The sequence below is a fragment of the Microchirus variegatus genome (genome assembly GCF_963457635.1).
Source record: "Microchirus variegatus genome assembly, chromosome: 2".
Taxonomy (NCBI): domain Eukaryota; kingdom Metazoa; phylum Chordata; class Actinopteri; order Pleuronectiformes; family Soleidae; genus Microchirus; species Microchirus variegatus.
In genome coordinates, this window is record NC_139803.1 from 319,603 (window position 1) to 337,500 (window position 17,898).

The 17,898-nt window shown below is 48.6% G+C and overlaps 1 protein-coding gene across 2 annotated transcripts in view; it reads left to right on the forward strand.

Annotated features, from left to right (window-relative positions):
- The first annotated feature begins 945 nt into the window (after positions 1–945).
- Positions 946–17,898, forward strand: part of adam15 (ADAM metallopeptidase domain 15) — a 17,736-nt gene continuing 783 nt past the window's right edge. The window contains exons 1-21 of one of the 2 annotated variants that reach the window (XM_083903250.1): positions 946–1,467; positions 2,605–2,696; positions 3,578–3,654; positions 4,057–4,135; positions 4,259–4,335; positions 4,603–4,837; positions 5,948–6,013; positions 6,143–6,214; positions 6,299–6,468; positions 6,552–6,636; positions 7,431–7,579; positions 8,570–8,747; positions 9,007–9,099; positions 9,658–9,853; positions 11,125–11,233; positions 11,342–11,531; positions 11,621–11,698; positions 11,796–11,907; positions 12,373–12,526; positions 13,681–13,774; positions 16,844–16,912. In XM_083903250.1, the coding sequence (XP_083759376.1) occupies positions 1,293–1,467; positions 2,605–2,696; positions 3,578–3,654; positions 4,057–4,135; positions 4,259–4,335; positions 4,603–4,837; positions 5,948–6,013; positions 6,143–6,214; positions 6,299–6,468; positions 6,552–6,636; positions 7,431–7,579; positions 8,570–8,747; positions 9,007–9,099; positions 9,658–9,853; positions 11,125–11,233; positions 11,342–11,531; positions 11,621–11,698; positions 11,796–11,907; positions 12,373–12,526; positions 13,681–13,774; positions 16,844–16,912 (2,550 nt within the window). In that variant the 5' untranslated portion in view covers positions 946–1,292. The remainder of the gene's footprint in view (positions 1,468–2,604; positions 2,697–3,577; positions 3,655–4,056; positions 4,136–4,258; positions 4,336–4,602; positions 4,838–5,947; positions 6,014–6,142; positions 6,215–6,298; positions 6,469–6,551; positions 6,637–7,430; positions 7,580–8,569; positions 8,748–9,006; positions 9,100–9,657; positions 9,854–11,124; positions 11,234–11,341; positions 11,532–11,620; positions 11,699–11,795; positions 11,908–12,372; positions 12,527–13,680; positions 13,775–16,843; positions 16,913–17,898) is intronic. The other variant, XM_083903251.1, reaches the window with a different exon arrangement.

Genomic DNA, 17,898 nt, shown 5'->3' on the forward strand with positions numbered 1-17,898 from the left:
AAGCTCCGCCCACTCCCACAGATAAACAACCACAGACGGTGAAGAAGCTCCGCCCACTCCCACAGACAAATAACAACAGACAGTGAAGAAGCTCCGTTTAGTTAGCTTAGTTGAGTTAGTTTGGTGAGTTAGTTACTTAGTTTAGTCTGTTTATGTAGTAGTATGTTGTTTTTTTAAGTTACTTAATTTAGTTAAGTTAGTTTAGTGTTTTAGTTGGTTTTGTTTAGTTTAGTTAGTTGGTAAAGTAGTTTATTTATTTACTTAGTTTGTTGGTTGAGTTAGTTAACTTGTTTAGTTTAGTTAGTTGGTAAGTTAGTTTATTTATTTAGTTTGTTTGCTGGTTGAGTTAGTTATTGGTTTAGTTTAGTTAGTCGGTGAGTTTATCGAACACATGAATAATGAGTGAGGAGCGTGTGATGTGTGTGTGTCACCAGCAGAGGGAGCTGTAGAGTCACAGCTGATCCTCTTATTCTCATCTGTGATCACGTGATCACACCTGAAGATTAGTGTCACCTTTCTGCAGAGGTGAGAGGTCACCTGAGGTCACACATACACACACACACACACACACACACACACACACTGACCTCATCACAGAATCCTGCTGAGGTCAGACCGGAAGCGATTCTGTGCGTGTGTGCGTGTGTGTGTGTGTGCTTTTAATCTTGCATTCACTTTTCAATTTCAAAATAAAAGCCCCCAACTGTGTGTAACAGTGAGTTCTTCAGTCTCACGCGTTCATGTGTTCAGTGTTAAACGTTAGCGTCGTCACGACTAGAGTAAAAGTACATATAAATAACACTTAGAGTACACAGTACATGTACTTTACATTACAACACTGAGTAAACGGGTACAAATAAACCATTTTCGTGTCACTCACTTGTATTTTGAAGCTACTTGTCGCGGAGCTTCCGGTGCGCTAACCGTAGTTCCGGTGTTAGCTTCACTCTCAGCGGGAGGACCCTCCGGTGAACCGTCCTCTGTTCTCCGGTAAACTCACGGTTCACGGCTCGTCACGTCGCCGCGTGGTGTCACACACGAACTCTGCCGACTTTAGCCCACGTTTTACCGGCTCACGCCGGGCGGCTCTTCCCGGTGCTGACGGTTTCTCGGTAGCGGCGGAACCTGCGCAGATAACGGACGGAGCCGCTCCGCTCTGACCTCGTTACCATGGAGTTTCGGCGGAACTTCCTGTGGAGCTCGAGCACCGGGAGGTAACGGCCGCGGCGCCCGCGCTTCCTCGCGCTCACAGCCGCCCCCGGCAGCGACCTGTTGCCGCGGACGCGGAGAAGATGAGTGGAGCCGCCGCCGCGCTGCTGCCGCTCCTGCCGCTGCTGCCGCTGCTGCGGCTGCTGAGCGGCAGCGCTGCCTTCACGGTCCCCAGGTCCCTGAACGCACCGCACAACCCAGAAGTTCTGATACACCGACAGACGGACGGTACCGGGGGTCTGACCCGGTCCGTGACAGGTGAGGTCACACTTAAACTGAGTTAAACCTGAGGTTAAACCTGAGATTAAACCTGAGATTAAACCTGAGGTTAAGTTTATTATTAAACCTGTGACACATGAGGTTAAACCTGAGATTGAAGCTGAAGTTCAACATGTGAAATATGAGGTTTATCCTGAGATTAAACCTGAGGTTAAACCTGAAGTTAAACCTGAGGTTAAACCTGAAGTTAAACCTCTGGTTAAAGCTGAAGTTAAACCTGTGGTTAAACCTGAGATTAAACCTGAAGTTAAACCTGTGAAACATGAGCATAATCCTGAGATTAAACCTATGGTTAAGTTTGAGATTAAACCTGTGAAACATGAGGTTCAACCTGAGATTAAACCTGAAGTTAAACCTGTGAAACATGAGCATAATCCTGAGATTAAACCTATGGTTAAGTTTGAGATTAAACCTGTGAAACATGAGGTTCAACCTGAGATTAAACCCGAGATTAAATCTGAAGTTAAACCTGTGAAATATGAGGTTAAACCTGAGATTAAACCTGAGATTAAAGCTGAAGTTAAACCTGTGAAACATGAGGTTAAACCTGAGATTAAACCTGTGAAACATGAGGATAAACCTGAGATTAAATCTGAGATTTAAGCTGAAGTTAAACATGAAAAACATGACGATAATCCTGAGATTAAACCTATGGTTAAGTTTGAGATTAAACCTGTGAAACATGAGGTTAAACCTGAGATTAAACCTGTGAAACCTGAGATTAAACCTGAGATTGAAGCTGAAGTTAAACCTGTGAAACATGAGGTTAAACCTGAGATTAAACCTGTGAAACCTGAGATTAAACCTGAGATTGAAGCTGAAGTTAAACATGAAAATCATGAGGATAAACCTGAGATTAAATCTGAAGTTAAACCTGTGAAACCTGAGATTAAACCTGAGATATAACCTGAAGTTAAACCTGTGGTTAAACCTGAGATTAAACCTGAAGTTAAACCTGAGATATAACCTGAAGTTAAACCTGAAGTTAAACCTGAAGTTAAACCTGAAGTTAAACCTGAGATTAAACCTGAAGTTAAACCTGAGATTAAACCTGTGGTTAAACCTGAGATTAAACCTGACGTCACTGTTAGCGTATCTGTCTCTGTGTGTCCTCAGATGGTGACAGAAAACAGCGCCCCCTGCTGGAGAAGACACGCCCCTTTGTCCTGGTGGACGGAAAGAGGCGGAGCCTCGCCGAAGCGTTCCAGGTTGGTTTGAATGGTTTAGTCCAGATCACATGTGATTTGATCGCATCTGATACTGGATCAATACAACATGAGGTTATGATGAGATCCAGGTTCAGGGTTAAAGACCACATTCCTCTGTGTGATGTCAGAGGAAGTCAAAGTCGCCTAAAACAGGAACAGGAAGTCATTGGCTCCGCCCCCGTCTTTAGTGGACACTGTCCAGGTTTACAGTTGGTGAGGACGAGGACGAGGACACTTCAGTGTAACAGCAGACAGGAAGTCTTCATCATCTTCATTATTCAGTACATGGGCGGGGAAAGGGGCGTGGCTCATTTACATATTCATGTTTTTAGACATGTTTGTCAGAAAATGTGCAGCTGAATTTCTGATCGCTGAGTCATGAAAATCACACATGTTTTCTTTCTGCTCGGAGCCCCGCCCCCATGACCTCACCACACACACACACACACACACACACACACACACACACACACACACACACACACACACACACACACACACACACACACACACACACACACAGAGTGTTAACAGATGGTGAAAATGGGTGAGAGTGTTGAAGAACCTTCCTGAAGGGGGCGCTCAGCTTCACTCTCACCCAGAGGAACTGAACATGACTCAGCCAACACCCCACCCGTCTGCTGTGACCCCAGCACAGAAAACAAACACGCCTCAGAGGGGAATTCTGCTCATTTAAAGGAAAACTCCACCCAAACACACACACACACACACACACACACACACACACACACACACACACAGGAAGTGTCTCCTCTTCAAACAGCAGCTGTAACAACAGACAGGAAAACACACTGATTGGCTGACGGACGTGTTCAGCCCCGCCCACATTGTCTCACTCTGTCTTTGTCTTCCTGTCTCAGGACGGACATCCAGACAAACTGCTGTGTGGACTGAAGGTGAGAGGACATCTATATCTACTGGATCTGGAGAAGAACTAGTGAGTCTGTGATGATGATGATGATGATGATGATGGTGATGGTGATGATGGTGATGAGGATGAGGATGAGGATGATGATGATAATAGTGATGATGATGATAATAATGATGATGGTGATGATGGTGATGATGATGATGGTGATGATGATGGTGATGATGATGATAATAATGATGATGATGGTGATGATGATGATGATGATGATGATGATAATGATGATGATGATGATGGTGATGATGATGATGATGATGATGATGATGATGATGATGGTGATGATGATGATGATAATGATGATGATAATGGTGATGATGATGATAATGATAATAATGATGGTGATGATGAAGATGATGATGATGGTGATGATGAAGATGATGATGATGATGAAGGTCTCTTGTCTTCTTCCAGTCATCTTCTGCCTAAACCTCCAAACGTCTTCTTCTACCTGTCTAATGGCACAGGTGTGTCTCTCAAAGGTGACCCTGTGGTGAGTCAGTGCAGGCCCCGCCCCTGCCCCGCCCCAGGCCCCGCCCCCCCTCTCTCTGTTATACATGTGTGGTGTGTGTTGTTTTTGATTGACAGCTGCTTCTCTTGTTGTTGTTGTCCTCAGATTCACTGTTATTACCACGGCAACATCCGAGGGTTCCCTGAGTCCAGGGTGGCTGTGAGCACCTGCTCTGGACTGAGGTTTGTTTGTTTGTCACAGGAAAACAACAGTAATCCAGATTAATCCAGATTAATCAGGATTAATCCAGATTACCCTGACCCTTCAGCTCTTTGTGTTTCTTGTCACATCAGCATTTTTGTTTCCTTCTGTTTATTAATTCTGATCTGGATCAGTGAGCTCCACGACCTTTGACCCCTGCAGCTGCTGCAGAGGCTGGATTACTGAGGTCTTAATGCAGCTCATGTCAGGGTCAAAGGTCAAACACCTGACTGTGTTTCCTCCTGCAGCGGCGTCATCGTCATCAACGCCACGCTGAGCTTTGAGCTGCAGCCACAGGAGGAGGAGGAGGAGGAGAGGGGAGGAGCTGGGAGTGGAGGAGGAGGAGGAGGAGATGATGAAGGAGGAGGAGGAGGAGTCCACCTGCTGTTCTCCACCGCTCCACTGGAGGGCGCTGATGCTGGAGACTGTGGGGTTTCCCACACTGCTGTTCCCCCTGTGCACAGCTACACACACACACACAGGGTGAGACACACACACACACACACAGGGTGAGACACACACAGGGTGAGACACACACACACACACAGGGTGAAACACACACACACAGGGTGAGACACACACACACACAGGGGGAGACACACTCACACACACATACACTCACACACACACACACACTTGTACTTGCTGCATAATGAGGACTGGGTTGTTGACAAAGTGAGGACCATCATTTCCACTTTATAAATCAACACTTTTACAAATATCTACTTCATGAATGACATCTACAAAGAACTATTGGTTGCAGTACCATAGAATGTCTGCAGGTGGAGCCCCAGAGCAAAAAGGGATTTTTTTGGTCCAAAATTTGACAAAAATGTCATACTATACTATGTCATCCAAAAGTTAAAAAAAAATTGGTCAAAAATTTGAAAAAAAAAATTGGTCAAAAATTTGAAAAAAAAATTGGTCCAAATTTTGAAAAAAAAAATTTGGTCCAAATTTAAAAAAAAAAAATTTGGTCCAAATTTAAAAAAAAAAAATTTGGTCCAAAATTTTACAAAAAAAATGTGTCCAAAATTTGACTAAAAAAATGTGTCCAAAATTTGACTAAAAAAATGTGTCCAAAATTTGACTAAAAAAATTTGTCCAAAATTTGTCAAAAAAAAATTGAGCCAAAATTTGACAAAAATGTCATACTATACTATGTCGTCCAAAATTTGAAAAAAAAATTGACTCCAAATTCTTGGTCCAAAATTTGACAAAAACGTCATACTATACTATGTTGTCCAAAAGTTTAATTTCTTTTTTGGCAAATAGTATAGTATGAGTATGAGTATAACATATTATAACAACCTAAGGAAGTGATTTCACTGAAAACAAAGTGAAAATGTCCTCACTCTGTAAAAATGACCTCACTTTGTTGGTTAAAAACCCTCACTGGTCCTCAGTATGCCGCAAATACAAAAACACACACACTCACACACACACACACACAGGGTGAGACACACACACACACACTCTCACACACACACACTCACTCACTCACACTCACTCACACACACACACACTCTCACACTCACTCACTCACACACACTCACACACACTCTTGTCTCATGTGTCCTCTGTCCTCTTCAGATAAAGAGAGACATTCTGTCAGAGACTAAATACATCGAGCTGGTGCTGGTTATTGATCATCAGGAGGTTAGTGTGTGTGTGTGTGTGTATGTGAGTGTCTCAGTGTGTGTGTGTGTGTGATGTTGTGGTCCTGCAGTACCATGTGTGAACAGCAGGGGGCCTCATCATCATTACAGTCTTCTCTCCTCCTCACAGTTCATGAATTACCAGAAGAACAACAAGACCATCATCTACCGTATGATGGACGTGGCTAACCAGGTGGACTGGGTGAGTCCTCTGACCTCTGACCTCTGACCTCTTGTTGACCTGTGTTGACCCCTCCCCCTCCCTCCCCCCCCCCCCCCCCCTCAGTTCTTCCGTCCTCTGAAGGTCCGCGTGGCTCTGACAGGTCTGGAGATCTGGAGCGACAGAGATAAGATCAGTGTGGACAAGAGTCCAAAGGTCACGCTCAACAACTTCCTGGAGTGGAGGAGCAGAGAGCTGCTGCCACGCCTTCGCCATGACAACGCCCAGCTGGTCATGTACGAGCGTTCTAAACACAAACAAACAAACAAACAAACGTGTGTGTGTGTGTGTGTGTGACCTCTGACCTCTCACTGTGCAGGGGCGGAGCCTTTGACGGCACCACAGTGGGGATGGCGTCTCAGGCCTCTATGTGCTCTAGAGACCGATCAGGAGGAGTCAATGTGGTGAGGCTCATGTGTTCATCACCTTCATGTGTTCATCACCTTCATGTGTTCATCACCTTCATGTGTTCATCACCTTCATGTGTTCACCTTCATGTGTTCATCACCTTCATGTCTTCACCTTCATGTGTTCATCACCTTCATGTGTTCATCACCTTCATGTGTTCATCACCTTCATGTGTTCACCGTCATGTGTTCATCACCTTCATGTGTTCACCTTCATGTGTTCACCTTCATCACCGTCATGTGTTCACCTTCATGTGTTCATCACCTTCATGTGTTCACCTTCATGTGCTCATCACCTTCATTTGTTCACCTACATGTGTTCATCACCTTCATGTGTTCACCGTCATGTGTTAATCACCTTCATGTGTTCACCTTCATCATGTCATGTGTTCACCTTCATGTGTTCATCACCTTCATGTGTTCATCACCTTCATGTGTTCACCGTCATGTGTTCATCACCTTCATGTGTTCACCTTCATCACCGTCATGTGTTCATCACCTTCATGTGTTCATCACCTTCATGTGTTTACCTTCATGTGTTCACCTTCATCACCGTCATGTGTTCATCACCTTCATGTGTTCATCACCTTCATGTGTTCACCTTCATCACCGTCATGTGTTCATCACCTTCATGTGTTCATCACCTTCATGTGTTCATCACCTTCATGTGTTCACCTTCATCACCGTCATGTGTTCATCACCTTCATGTGTTCACCTTCATGTGTTCATCACCTTCATGTGTTCATCACCTTCATGTGTTCACCTTCATTACCATGCTCTCTCTCTCTCAGGATCACCTGGTCAGTGTTCTGGGCGTGGCCTCCACTGTTGCTCATGAGCTCGGTCACAACCTGGGGATGAGTCATGACACAGCAGAACGTCGATGTTCCTGTCAGAACGAACCAAGACTCGGAGGATGCATCATGGAGCCGTCCACCGGGTCAGTACCAGATTATATGACCCGGGTCAGTACCAGATTATATGATTTGTGTCAGTATCAGATTATATGACCCGGGTCAGTACCAGATTATATGACCCGGGTCAGTACCAGATTATATGATTTGTGTCAGTATCAGATTATATGACCCGGGTCAGTACCAGATTATATGACCCGGGTCAGTACCAGATTATATGATTTGTGTCAGTATCAGATTATATGACCCGGGTCAGTACCAGATTATATGACCCGGGTCAGTACCAGATTATATGATTTGTGTCAGTATCAGATTATATGACCCGGGTCAGTACCAGATTATATGACCCGGGTCAGTACCAGATTATATGATTTGTGTCAGTATCAGATTATATGACCCGGGTCAGTACCAGATTATATGACCCAGGTCAGTACCAGATTATATGACCCGGGTCAGTACCAGATTATATGATTTGTGTCAGTATCAGATTATATGACCCGGGTCAGTACCAGATTATATGACCCGGGTCAGTACCAGATTATATGACCCGGGTCAGTACCAGATTATATGACCTGGGTCAGTACCAGATTATATGACCCGGGTCAGTACCAGATTATATGACCCGGGTCAGTACCAGATTATATGATTTGTGTCAGTATCAGATTATATGACCCGGGTCAGTACCAGATTATATGACCCGGGTCAGTACCAGATTATATGACCCGGGTCAGTACCAGATTATATGATTTGTGTCAGTATCAGATTATATGACCTGTGTCAGTACCAGATTATATGACCTGGGTTAGTACCAGATTATATGACCTGGGTTAGTACCAGATTATATGACCTGTGTCAGTACCAGATTATATGACCTGGGTTAGTACCAGATTATATGACCTGGGTTAGTACCAGATTATTTTACCTGTATGTGTGTGTGTGACCCTCAGGTTCATGCATGGTCAGTGTCAGATTATCTAATCCAGGTGTGTGTGTGTGTGTGTGTGTGTGACCCTCAGGTTCATGCCTGGTCAACAGTTCAGCAGCTGCAGTTCCTCAGATCTATCGGTCAGTTTACTTCATGGAGGAGGAATGTGTTTGTTCAACGTTCCTGAACCAGATCTTCTGTTAGGAGGACCTCGCTGTGGGAACCTCTATGTGGAGAGAGGAGAAGAGTGTGACTGTGGCCTCATGGAGGTGATGACCTGTGACCTCTGTGACCTCTGTGATCTACTGTGACCTCTGTGATCTACTGTGACCTGTGAGACCTCTGTGACCTACATGACCTCTGTGACCTACATGACCTCTGTGACCTCTGTGACCTGTGTGACCTACATGACCTCTGTGACCTGTGTGACCTACATGACCTCTGTGACTTGTGACCTACATGACCTCTGTGACCTGTGTGACCTCTGTGATCCCTGTGACCTCTGTGACCTGTGCTCTGATTGGTCAGGAGTGTGATGACCCCTGTTGTAACGCCTCCACCTGTCAGCTGATCCCTGGAGCTCAGTGTTCATCTGACGGCATCTGCTGCCACCACTGTAAGGTAAGTAAGCTCCTCCCCCTCTGGCCTCAGTGTTAACTCCTCCCCCTCTGGCCTCAGTGTAAGCTCCTCTGAGGACAGTGTAAGCTCCTCCCCCTCTGACCTCAGTGTTAACTCCTCCCCCTCTGGCCTCAGTGTAAGCTCCTCCCCCTCTTGACTCAGTGTAAGCTCCTCTGAGGACAGTGTAAGCTCCTCCCCCTCTGACCTCAGTGTTAACTCCTCCCCCTCTGACCTCAGTGTAAGCTCCTCCCCCTCTGACCTCAGTGTTAACTCCTCCCCCTCTGGCCTCAGTGTAAGCTCCTCCCCCTCTTTACTCAGTGTAAGCTCCTCCCCCTCTTGACTCAGTGTAAGCTCCACCCCCTCTGACCTCAGTGTTAACTCCTCCCCCTCTTTACTCAGTGTAAGCTCCTCCTCCTCTGTCCTCAGTGAAAACTTCTCCCCCTCTGGCATTAGTGTTAACTCCTCCCCCTCTGGCCTCAGTGTTAACTCCTCCCCCTCTGCCCTCAATGTTAGCTCCTCCCCCTCTCACCTGAGTGTTAACTCCTCCCCCTCTGCCCTCAGCTGCGTCCTGCAGGCTCGGTGTGTCGTGAGCCTCTGGGGTCATGTGACCTGGCTGAGTTCTGCACAGGCTCCTCCCCCCACTGTCCTCCCAACGTCTTCCTGCAGAACGGTGAGCCGTGTGAGGACGGCGCCACCTACTGCTACGGAGGAGTGTGTGTCAGCATGAACGCTCAGTGTCAGATGCTGTGGGGAACTAGTAAGTTTAACCAGTTTAACTATTTTAACCATTTTTACTAGTTTAACCATTTAACCAGTTTAATGAGTTTGACTAGTTTAAGCCCTTTAACCGTTTTAACAAGCTTAACTATTTTTAAGCATTTTAACTAGCTTAACCATTGTAACCAGTTTAACCATTTCAACCAGTTAAGCCATGTCAACTAGTTTAAACAGTGTAACCATTTTAACTAGTTTAACCAGTTTAGCCAGTTTAACTATTTTAAGCATTTTTACTAGTTTAACCATTTAACCAGTTTAATGAGTTTGACTAGTTTAAGCCCTTTAACCGTTTTAACAAGCTTAACTATTTTTAAGCATTTTAACTAGCTTAACCATTGTAACCAGTTTAACCATTTCAACCAGTTTAGCCATGTCAACTAGTTTAAACAGTGTAACCATTTTAACTAGTTTAACCAGTTTAGCCAGTTTAACTATTTTAAGCATTTTTACTAGTTTAACCATTTAACCAGTTTAATGAGTTTGAATTGTTTAGGCCTTTAACCATTTTTAACAAGCTTAACTATTTTGAACATTTCAACCAGTTTAACCTTTTTAACCATTTAACCAGTTTAAGCATTTTAATTAGTTTAACCATTTCAACCAGTTTAACCATTTCAACCAGTTTAGCCATGTTAAATAGTTTAACCAGTGTAACTATTTAATTTTTTTTTACTAGTTTAACCATTTAACCAGTTTAATGAGTTTGACTAGTTTAAGCCCTTTAACCGTTTTAACAAGCTTAACTATTTTTAAGCATTTTAACTAGCTTAACCTTTTTAACCATTTAACCAGTTTAAGCCATTTTAAGCATTTTATCTAGTTTAACCATTGTAACCAGTTTAACCATTTCAACCAGTTTAGCCATGTCAACTAGTTTAAACAGTGTAAATATTTTAACTAGTTTAACCAGTTTAGCCAGTTTAACTATTTTAAGCATTTTTACTAGTTTAACCATTTAACCAGTTTAATGAGTTTGACTTGTTTAGGCCTTTAACCATTTTTAACAAGCTTAACTATTTTGAACATTTCAACTAGCTTAACCTTTTTAACCATTTAACCAGTTTAAGCCATTTTAACTAGTTTAAGCATTTTAACTAGTTTAACCATTTCAACCAGTTAAGCCATGTTAAATAGTTTAACCATTTAACCAGTTTAATGAGTTTGACTAGTTTAAGCCATTTAACCGTTTTAACCAGTGTAACCATTTTAACTAGTTCAACCAGTTTAACCTGTGTGTGTGTGTGTCCTCAGACTCCTCCAGTGCCCCTCCCATCTGTTTCTCTTCCGTCAACAAACAAGGAAATAAGTTTGGTAACTGTGGTCAGCTGACCAACGGTTCATACATGCCCTGTGCTAACACGTGAGTACACACACACACACACACACACACACACAGACACACACAGAGGTCATGACCCCTGACCGCCCAGCCCCCCCCCCCCCCCCCCCCCCCCCCTCTGTGCTGCAGTGACGTTCAGTGTGGCAGGATCCAGTGTCAGGGTGGCAGAGAGCGCCCCCTGCTGGGCATTAACGTAGAGATCCTGACCACTGAGGTGCGCCACAGTGACCTCGTCTGCAGAGGAACCTTCTTCCACCTGGGAGACGACGTCTCTGACCCGGCTACGGTGGCCCAGGGGACCGCATGTGGACCTGGGAAGGTCAGTCAGTCGGTCGGTCAGCCGGCGCCCCCTGCAGGACAGGAGGTGACCTTTAACCTTTAACCTTTAACCTTTAACACATTCTCCAGGTGTGTTTGAAGCAGACGTGTCAGGACGTGTCGGTGCTGGGCGTCGACGACTGTCGCAGCACGTGTCACGGCCACGGGGTGAGTCGTTGTTCTGTCCACAGGGGGCGCTAGAGTGTGTGTGTGTGTGTGTGTGTGTGTCTAACCTGCTGTGTGTGTGTGTGTGTGTGTGTGTCAGGTGTGTAACAGTAACAAGAACTGTCACTGTGACGTGGGCTGGGCTCCTCCTGACTGCAGATACTCAGGTTATGGAGGCAGTTTGGACAGTGGTCCTTCTACAGCTGCTGCAGGTCAGAGCATCACACTCTACTGTTAACTAACCACTCTAACTAGTTTACCTAGTGGTCCAGCTGCAGCTGCTGCAGGTGACATCACACACTCTACTGTTAACTAACTAGTTTAACTAGTTTAACTAGTGGACCAGCTACAGCTGCTGCAGGTCAGAGCATCACACACTACTGTTAACTAACCACTCTAACTAGTTTACCTAGTGGTCCAGCTGCAGCTGCTGCAGGTGACATCACACACTCTACTGTTAACTAACCACTCTAACTAGTTTAACTAGTGGTCCCTCTACAGCTGCTGCAGGTCAGAGCATCACACACTACTTTTAACTAACTAGCTTAACCATTTTAACTAGTTTAACCAGTTTAGCAAGTTTAACCATGTTAACTACTTTAACCAGGTTAGTATAACCATCTGACCCTGCTCCTGTCTGTGTGTGTCTGTGTGTGTGTGTGTGTGTGTGTGTGTAGCCTCTGACCCGGTCCAGATCGCCCTCCTCATCATGTTCTTCTTCGTCCTTCCTGTCGTCCTCCTCTTCCTCGCTCTTCGCTTTCCTCGATTCCGGAGAAATCTCTTCTGTTTTGGACCAAACAGCCCGTTTCACAAAGCTCGACAACACAACCGGTAACACACACACACACACACACACACACACACACACACACACACACACACACACACACACACACACACACACACACACACACTCCGCAATGTACGGCGCCCCCTGCTGCTGAGAACCAGTCTAACTCACAGAGGCTCAAGTTTGTAAACCACTCACTCTCACACACCAAAGTCCATAGAGAAAACCAGTGATTTTAGCTCACAGGGACACAGGGTGACTTTGGTGTGGGAGAGTGAGTGACTTTGGTGTGGGAGAGTGAGTGACTTTGGTGTGATGAGAGTGAGTGACTTTGGTGTGGGAGAGTGAGTGACTTTGGTGTGAGGAGAGTGAGTGACTTTGGTGTGGGAGAGTGAGTGACTTTGGTGTGGGAGAGTGAGTGACGTTGGTGTGAAAGAGTGAGTGACTTTGGTGTGGGAGAGTGAGTGACTTTGGTGTGGGAGAGTGAGTGACTTTGGTGTGAGAGAGTGAGTGAATTTGGTGTGGGAGAGTGAGTGACTTTGGTGTGATGAGAGTGAGTGACTTTGGTGTGGGAGAGTGAGTGACTTTGGTGTGAAAGAGTGAGTGACTTTGGTGTGGGAGAGTGAGTGAGTTCTTTCAGTGAGATAAGGACGTGATCATGCAGGTTGTAGTTCTCAGCAGCAGGGGGCGCTCACAGCACAGTCAGCGCCGACTGTCCCTGTTCACTCTGATTCACGTGTGTTTTCTTACCCACAATGCAATGCAGTGTGACTCACTGTAATATGTGGGTTCTGGAGTTTGACCCCGTCTACATCTCCAGGTACTGCTGGACCTGAGGTGTTCTGGTCTGTAGTTAGTCTGGTCCCTGTAGATGTGACTGTTCCCTCAGACCTGGTCTCATGACCTTGGGACTTAAAAGTGCTCTGGTCCAGGTCTGAGGTCCAGGTCTCAGTGTGTCTCTGTGGACCAGGACTCTTATGTCCTCCTCCTTGTCCTCTTCATATTTCATAGGGAAGTGAAACACTGTTGAGCTTTTACTTTGAAACAGGAAGAGGATGTGCTGTCTGTGACATGTGACTGTCGAGCTTTTACTTTGAAACAGGAAGTGCTGTCTGTGACATGTGACTGTCGAGCTTTTACTTTGAAACAGGAAGTGCTGTCTGTGACATGTGTCTCATCAGTGTCTTCTGTCCAGGACTCCAGTGACTGAGCGAGTGGACGTCAGTAACAGTGAACACGTCCAGCCTCTGAGGTACCACCTCAACCTACAGGCCGACGCCCATAAAGAGGTAACCATGACGACCTCACCTTCACTGACCCCGCCCTCACCCTCACTGACCCCGCCCACAGACACGACCTCACCTTCACTGACCCCGCCCCACAGACACTAACGCACCCTTACTGACCCCGCCCTCACACTCACTGACCCCGCCCACAGACACGACCTCACCTTCACTGACCCCGCCCTCACACTCACTGACCCCGCCCACAGACACGACCTCACCTTCACTGACCCCGCCCTCACACTCACTGACCCCGCCCACAGACACGACCTCACCTTCACTGACCCCGCCCACAGACACGACCTCACCTTCACTGACCCCGCCCTCACACTCACTGACCCCGCCCACAGACACGACCTCACCTTCACTGACCCCGCCCCACAGACACTAACGCACCCTTACTGACCCCGCCCTCACACTCACTGACCCCGCCCCACAGACACTACCTCACCCTCACTGACCCCGCCCTCACACTCACTGACCCCGCCCCACAGACACTAACGCACCCTTACTGACCCCGCCCTCACACTCACTGACCCCGCCCCACAGACACTCCCTCACCCTCACTGACCCCGCCCCACAGACACTCCCTCACCCTCACTGACCCCGCCCCACCGACCTCACCCTCACTGACCCCGCCGTCACCCTCACTGACCCCGCCCCACCGACCTCACCCTCACTAACCCCACCCCACAGACACTCCCTCACCCTCACTGACCCCGCCCCACCGACCTCACCCTCACTAACCCCGCCCCACAGACACTCCCTCACCCTCTCTGACCCTGCCCCACAGACACTCCCTCACCCTCACTGACCCCGCCCCACAGACACTCCCTCACCCTCACTGACCCCGCCCCACAGACACTCCCTCACCCTCTCTGACCCCGCCCCACAGACACTACCTCACCCTCACTGACCCCGCCCTCACACTCACTGACCCCGCCCCACAGACACTCCCTCACCCTCACTGACCCCGCCCCACCGACCTCACCCTCACTGACCCCGCCGTCACCCTCACTGACCCCGCCCCACCGACCTCACCCTCACTAACCCCACCCCACAGACACTCCCTCACCCTCACTGACCCCGCCCCACCGACCTCACCCTCACTAACCCCGCCCCACAGACACTCCCTCACCCTCTCTGACCCTGCCCCACAGACACTCCCTCACCCTCACTGACCCCGCCCCACAGACACTCCCTCACCCTCACTGACCCCGCCCCACAGACACTCCCTCACCCTCTCTGACCCCGCCCCACAGACACTACCTCACCCTCACTGACCCCGCCCTCACACTCACTGACCCCGCCCCACAGACACTCCCTCACCCTCACTGACCCCGCCCCACCGACCTCACCCTCACTGACCCCGCCCCACCGACCTCACCCTCACTGACCCCGCCCCACAGACACTCCCTCACCCTCACTGACCCCGCCCCACAGACACTCCCTCACCCTCACTGACCCCGCCCCACAGACACTCCCTCACCCTCACTGACCCCGCCCCACCGACCTCACCCTCACTAACCCCACCCCACAGACACTCCCTCACCCTCACTGACCCCGCCCCACCGACCTCACCCTCACTGACCCCGCCCCACAGACACTAACGCACCCTTACTGACCCCGCCCTCACACTCACTGACCCCGCCCCACAGACACTACCTCACCCTCACTGACCCCGCCCTCACACTCACTGACCCCGCCCCACAGACACTACCTCACCCTCACTGACCCCGCCCTCACACTCACTGACCCCGCCCCACAGACACTACCTCACCCTCACTGACCCCGCCCTCACACTCACTGACCCCGCCCCACAGACACTAACGCACCCTTACTGACCCCGCCCTCACACTCACTGACCCCGCCCCACAGACACTCCCTCACCCTCACTGACCCCGCCCCACAGACACTCCCTCACGCTCACTGACCCCGCCCCACCGACCTCACCCTCACTGACCCCGCCCCACCGACCTCACCCTCACTAACCCCACCCCACAGACACTCCCTCACCCTCTCTGACCCCGCCCCACAGACACTCCCTCACCCTCACTGACCCCGCCCCACAGACACTCCCTCACCCTCACTGACCCCGCCCCACAGACACTCCCTCACCCTCTCTGACCCCGCCCCACAGACACTACCTCACCCTCACTGACCCCGCCCTCACACTCACTGACCCCGCCCCACAGACACTAACGCACCCTTACTGACCCCACCCTCACACTCACTGACCCCGCCCCACAGACACTCCCTCACCCTCACTGACCCCGCCCCACAGACACTCCCTCACCCTCACTGACCCCGCCCCACCGACCTCACCCTCACTGACCCCGCCCCACCGACCTCACCCTCACTGACCCCGCCCCACAGACACTCCCTCACCCTCTCTGACCCCGCCCCACAGACACTCCCTCACCCTCACTGACCCCGCCCCACAGACACTCCCTCACCCTCACTGACCCCGCCCCACAGACACTCCCTCACCCTCACTGACCCCGCCCCACCGACCTCACCCTCACTAACCCCACCCCACAGACACTCCCTCACCCTCACTGACCCCGCCCCACCGACCTCACCCTCACTGACCCCGCCCCACAGACACTCCCTCACCCTCTCTGACCCCGCCCCACAGACACTCCCTCACCCTCACTGACCCCGCCCCACAGACACTCCCTCACCCTCACTGACCCCGCCCCACAGACACTCCCTCACCCTCACTGACCCCGCCCCACAGACACTCCCTCACCCTCACTGACCCCGCCCACAGACACTCCCTCACCCTCACTGACCCCGCCCTCACCCTCACTGACCCCGCCCCACAGACATAATGAATGTGCTCTGAGGGGGCGGGGCTTAGTGTTGTTGTTAATGAGTCAGTTTATGAAACAGTGAATGTTTAACACGTTCATAGAGGATTACATGAGGTGAATAGGACTTTTATTTTGAAGGGCACCTTTACAGGAAGTGACATCACTGCTTTATCGATGCTCATGTTAACACACCTGACCTCTGACCTCTGCATGTGTCAGCTGTCACTCTGCATCTGCTTCCTGTTTTCTCTCCTATCAGGTTCATGACAGACCTGCTCCTCCCACTAAGCCACTCCCCCCTGACCCCGCCCTAAACTCCCCATCACAGGTAACCTCACCTGAACTCACCATGTGACTGTGAGGAGGCGTGGCCTTTGTCGTTGTGTAGTCTTGTGTTGTAGTTGTCGCGTAGTTGTGTAGTTGTGTTGTTCACTTGTGTTCAGTTGTGTTTTAGTTCTTGTGTTGTGTACTTGTAGTTGTGTTGTTCAGTATGTTGTTCACTTGTGTTCAGTTGTGTTTTAGTTCTTGTGTTGTGTACTTGTAGTTGTGTTGTTCAGTATGTTGTGTAGTTGTGTTCAGTTGTGTTGTGTAGTTGTGTTGTTTAGTTGTGTAGAAACATTACATTCATTAATTCTTAATTTTTCCACTGAATCACTAAATGTTCTTTAACTTGAAGCATGAATATTAATCAATAATCTATAATCTAATCTATAATCTAATCTATAATCTAATCTATAATCTAATCTACTGTAGTGATCATTGTTCAAGTTAGTGTAGAGAACAAAATTATGTTCTCCCTCAGCCTGATGATCATTCACTCATTGATTGACTGACTGACTGATTGATTGGTTGATTGACTGATTGATTGATTGATTGATTGATTGATTGATTGATTGACACCTCTGCTGCTTCAGCCTGATAAACAGATTCCAGCCCCTCCCACCAAGCCTCTGCCCTCTGACCCCCCCACCAGCCAGGTACACTCACTGTGTGTGTGTGTGTGTGTGTGTGTGTGTGTGTGTGTGTGTGTGTGTGTGTGTGGCTGAAGGTCAAAGGTCAAAGGAGAGAGCAGTGGGCGGAGCCTGTGGTTGTTTTTCTTTGTTGTCATGGTGATGAAGAGGAGTTGGACATGTTTGTTTGTTTGTTTCTGCTCATGAAATCTTCATCCTCCTCTTCATCATCTTCATCTTCTTCTTCTTCCTCCTCTTCATCTTCCTCTTCCTCCTCTTCTTCCTCACTAACCTTCCAGCAGCTGGTGACTCGACCAGCTCCGCCCACCAAGCCCCTCCCCCCTGACCCCGTCTCACCTGGACA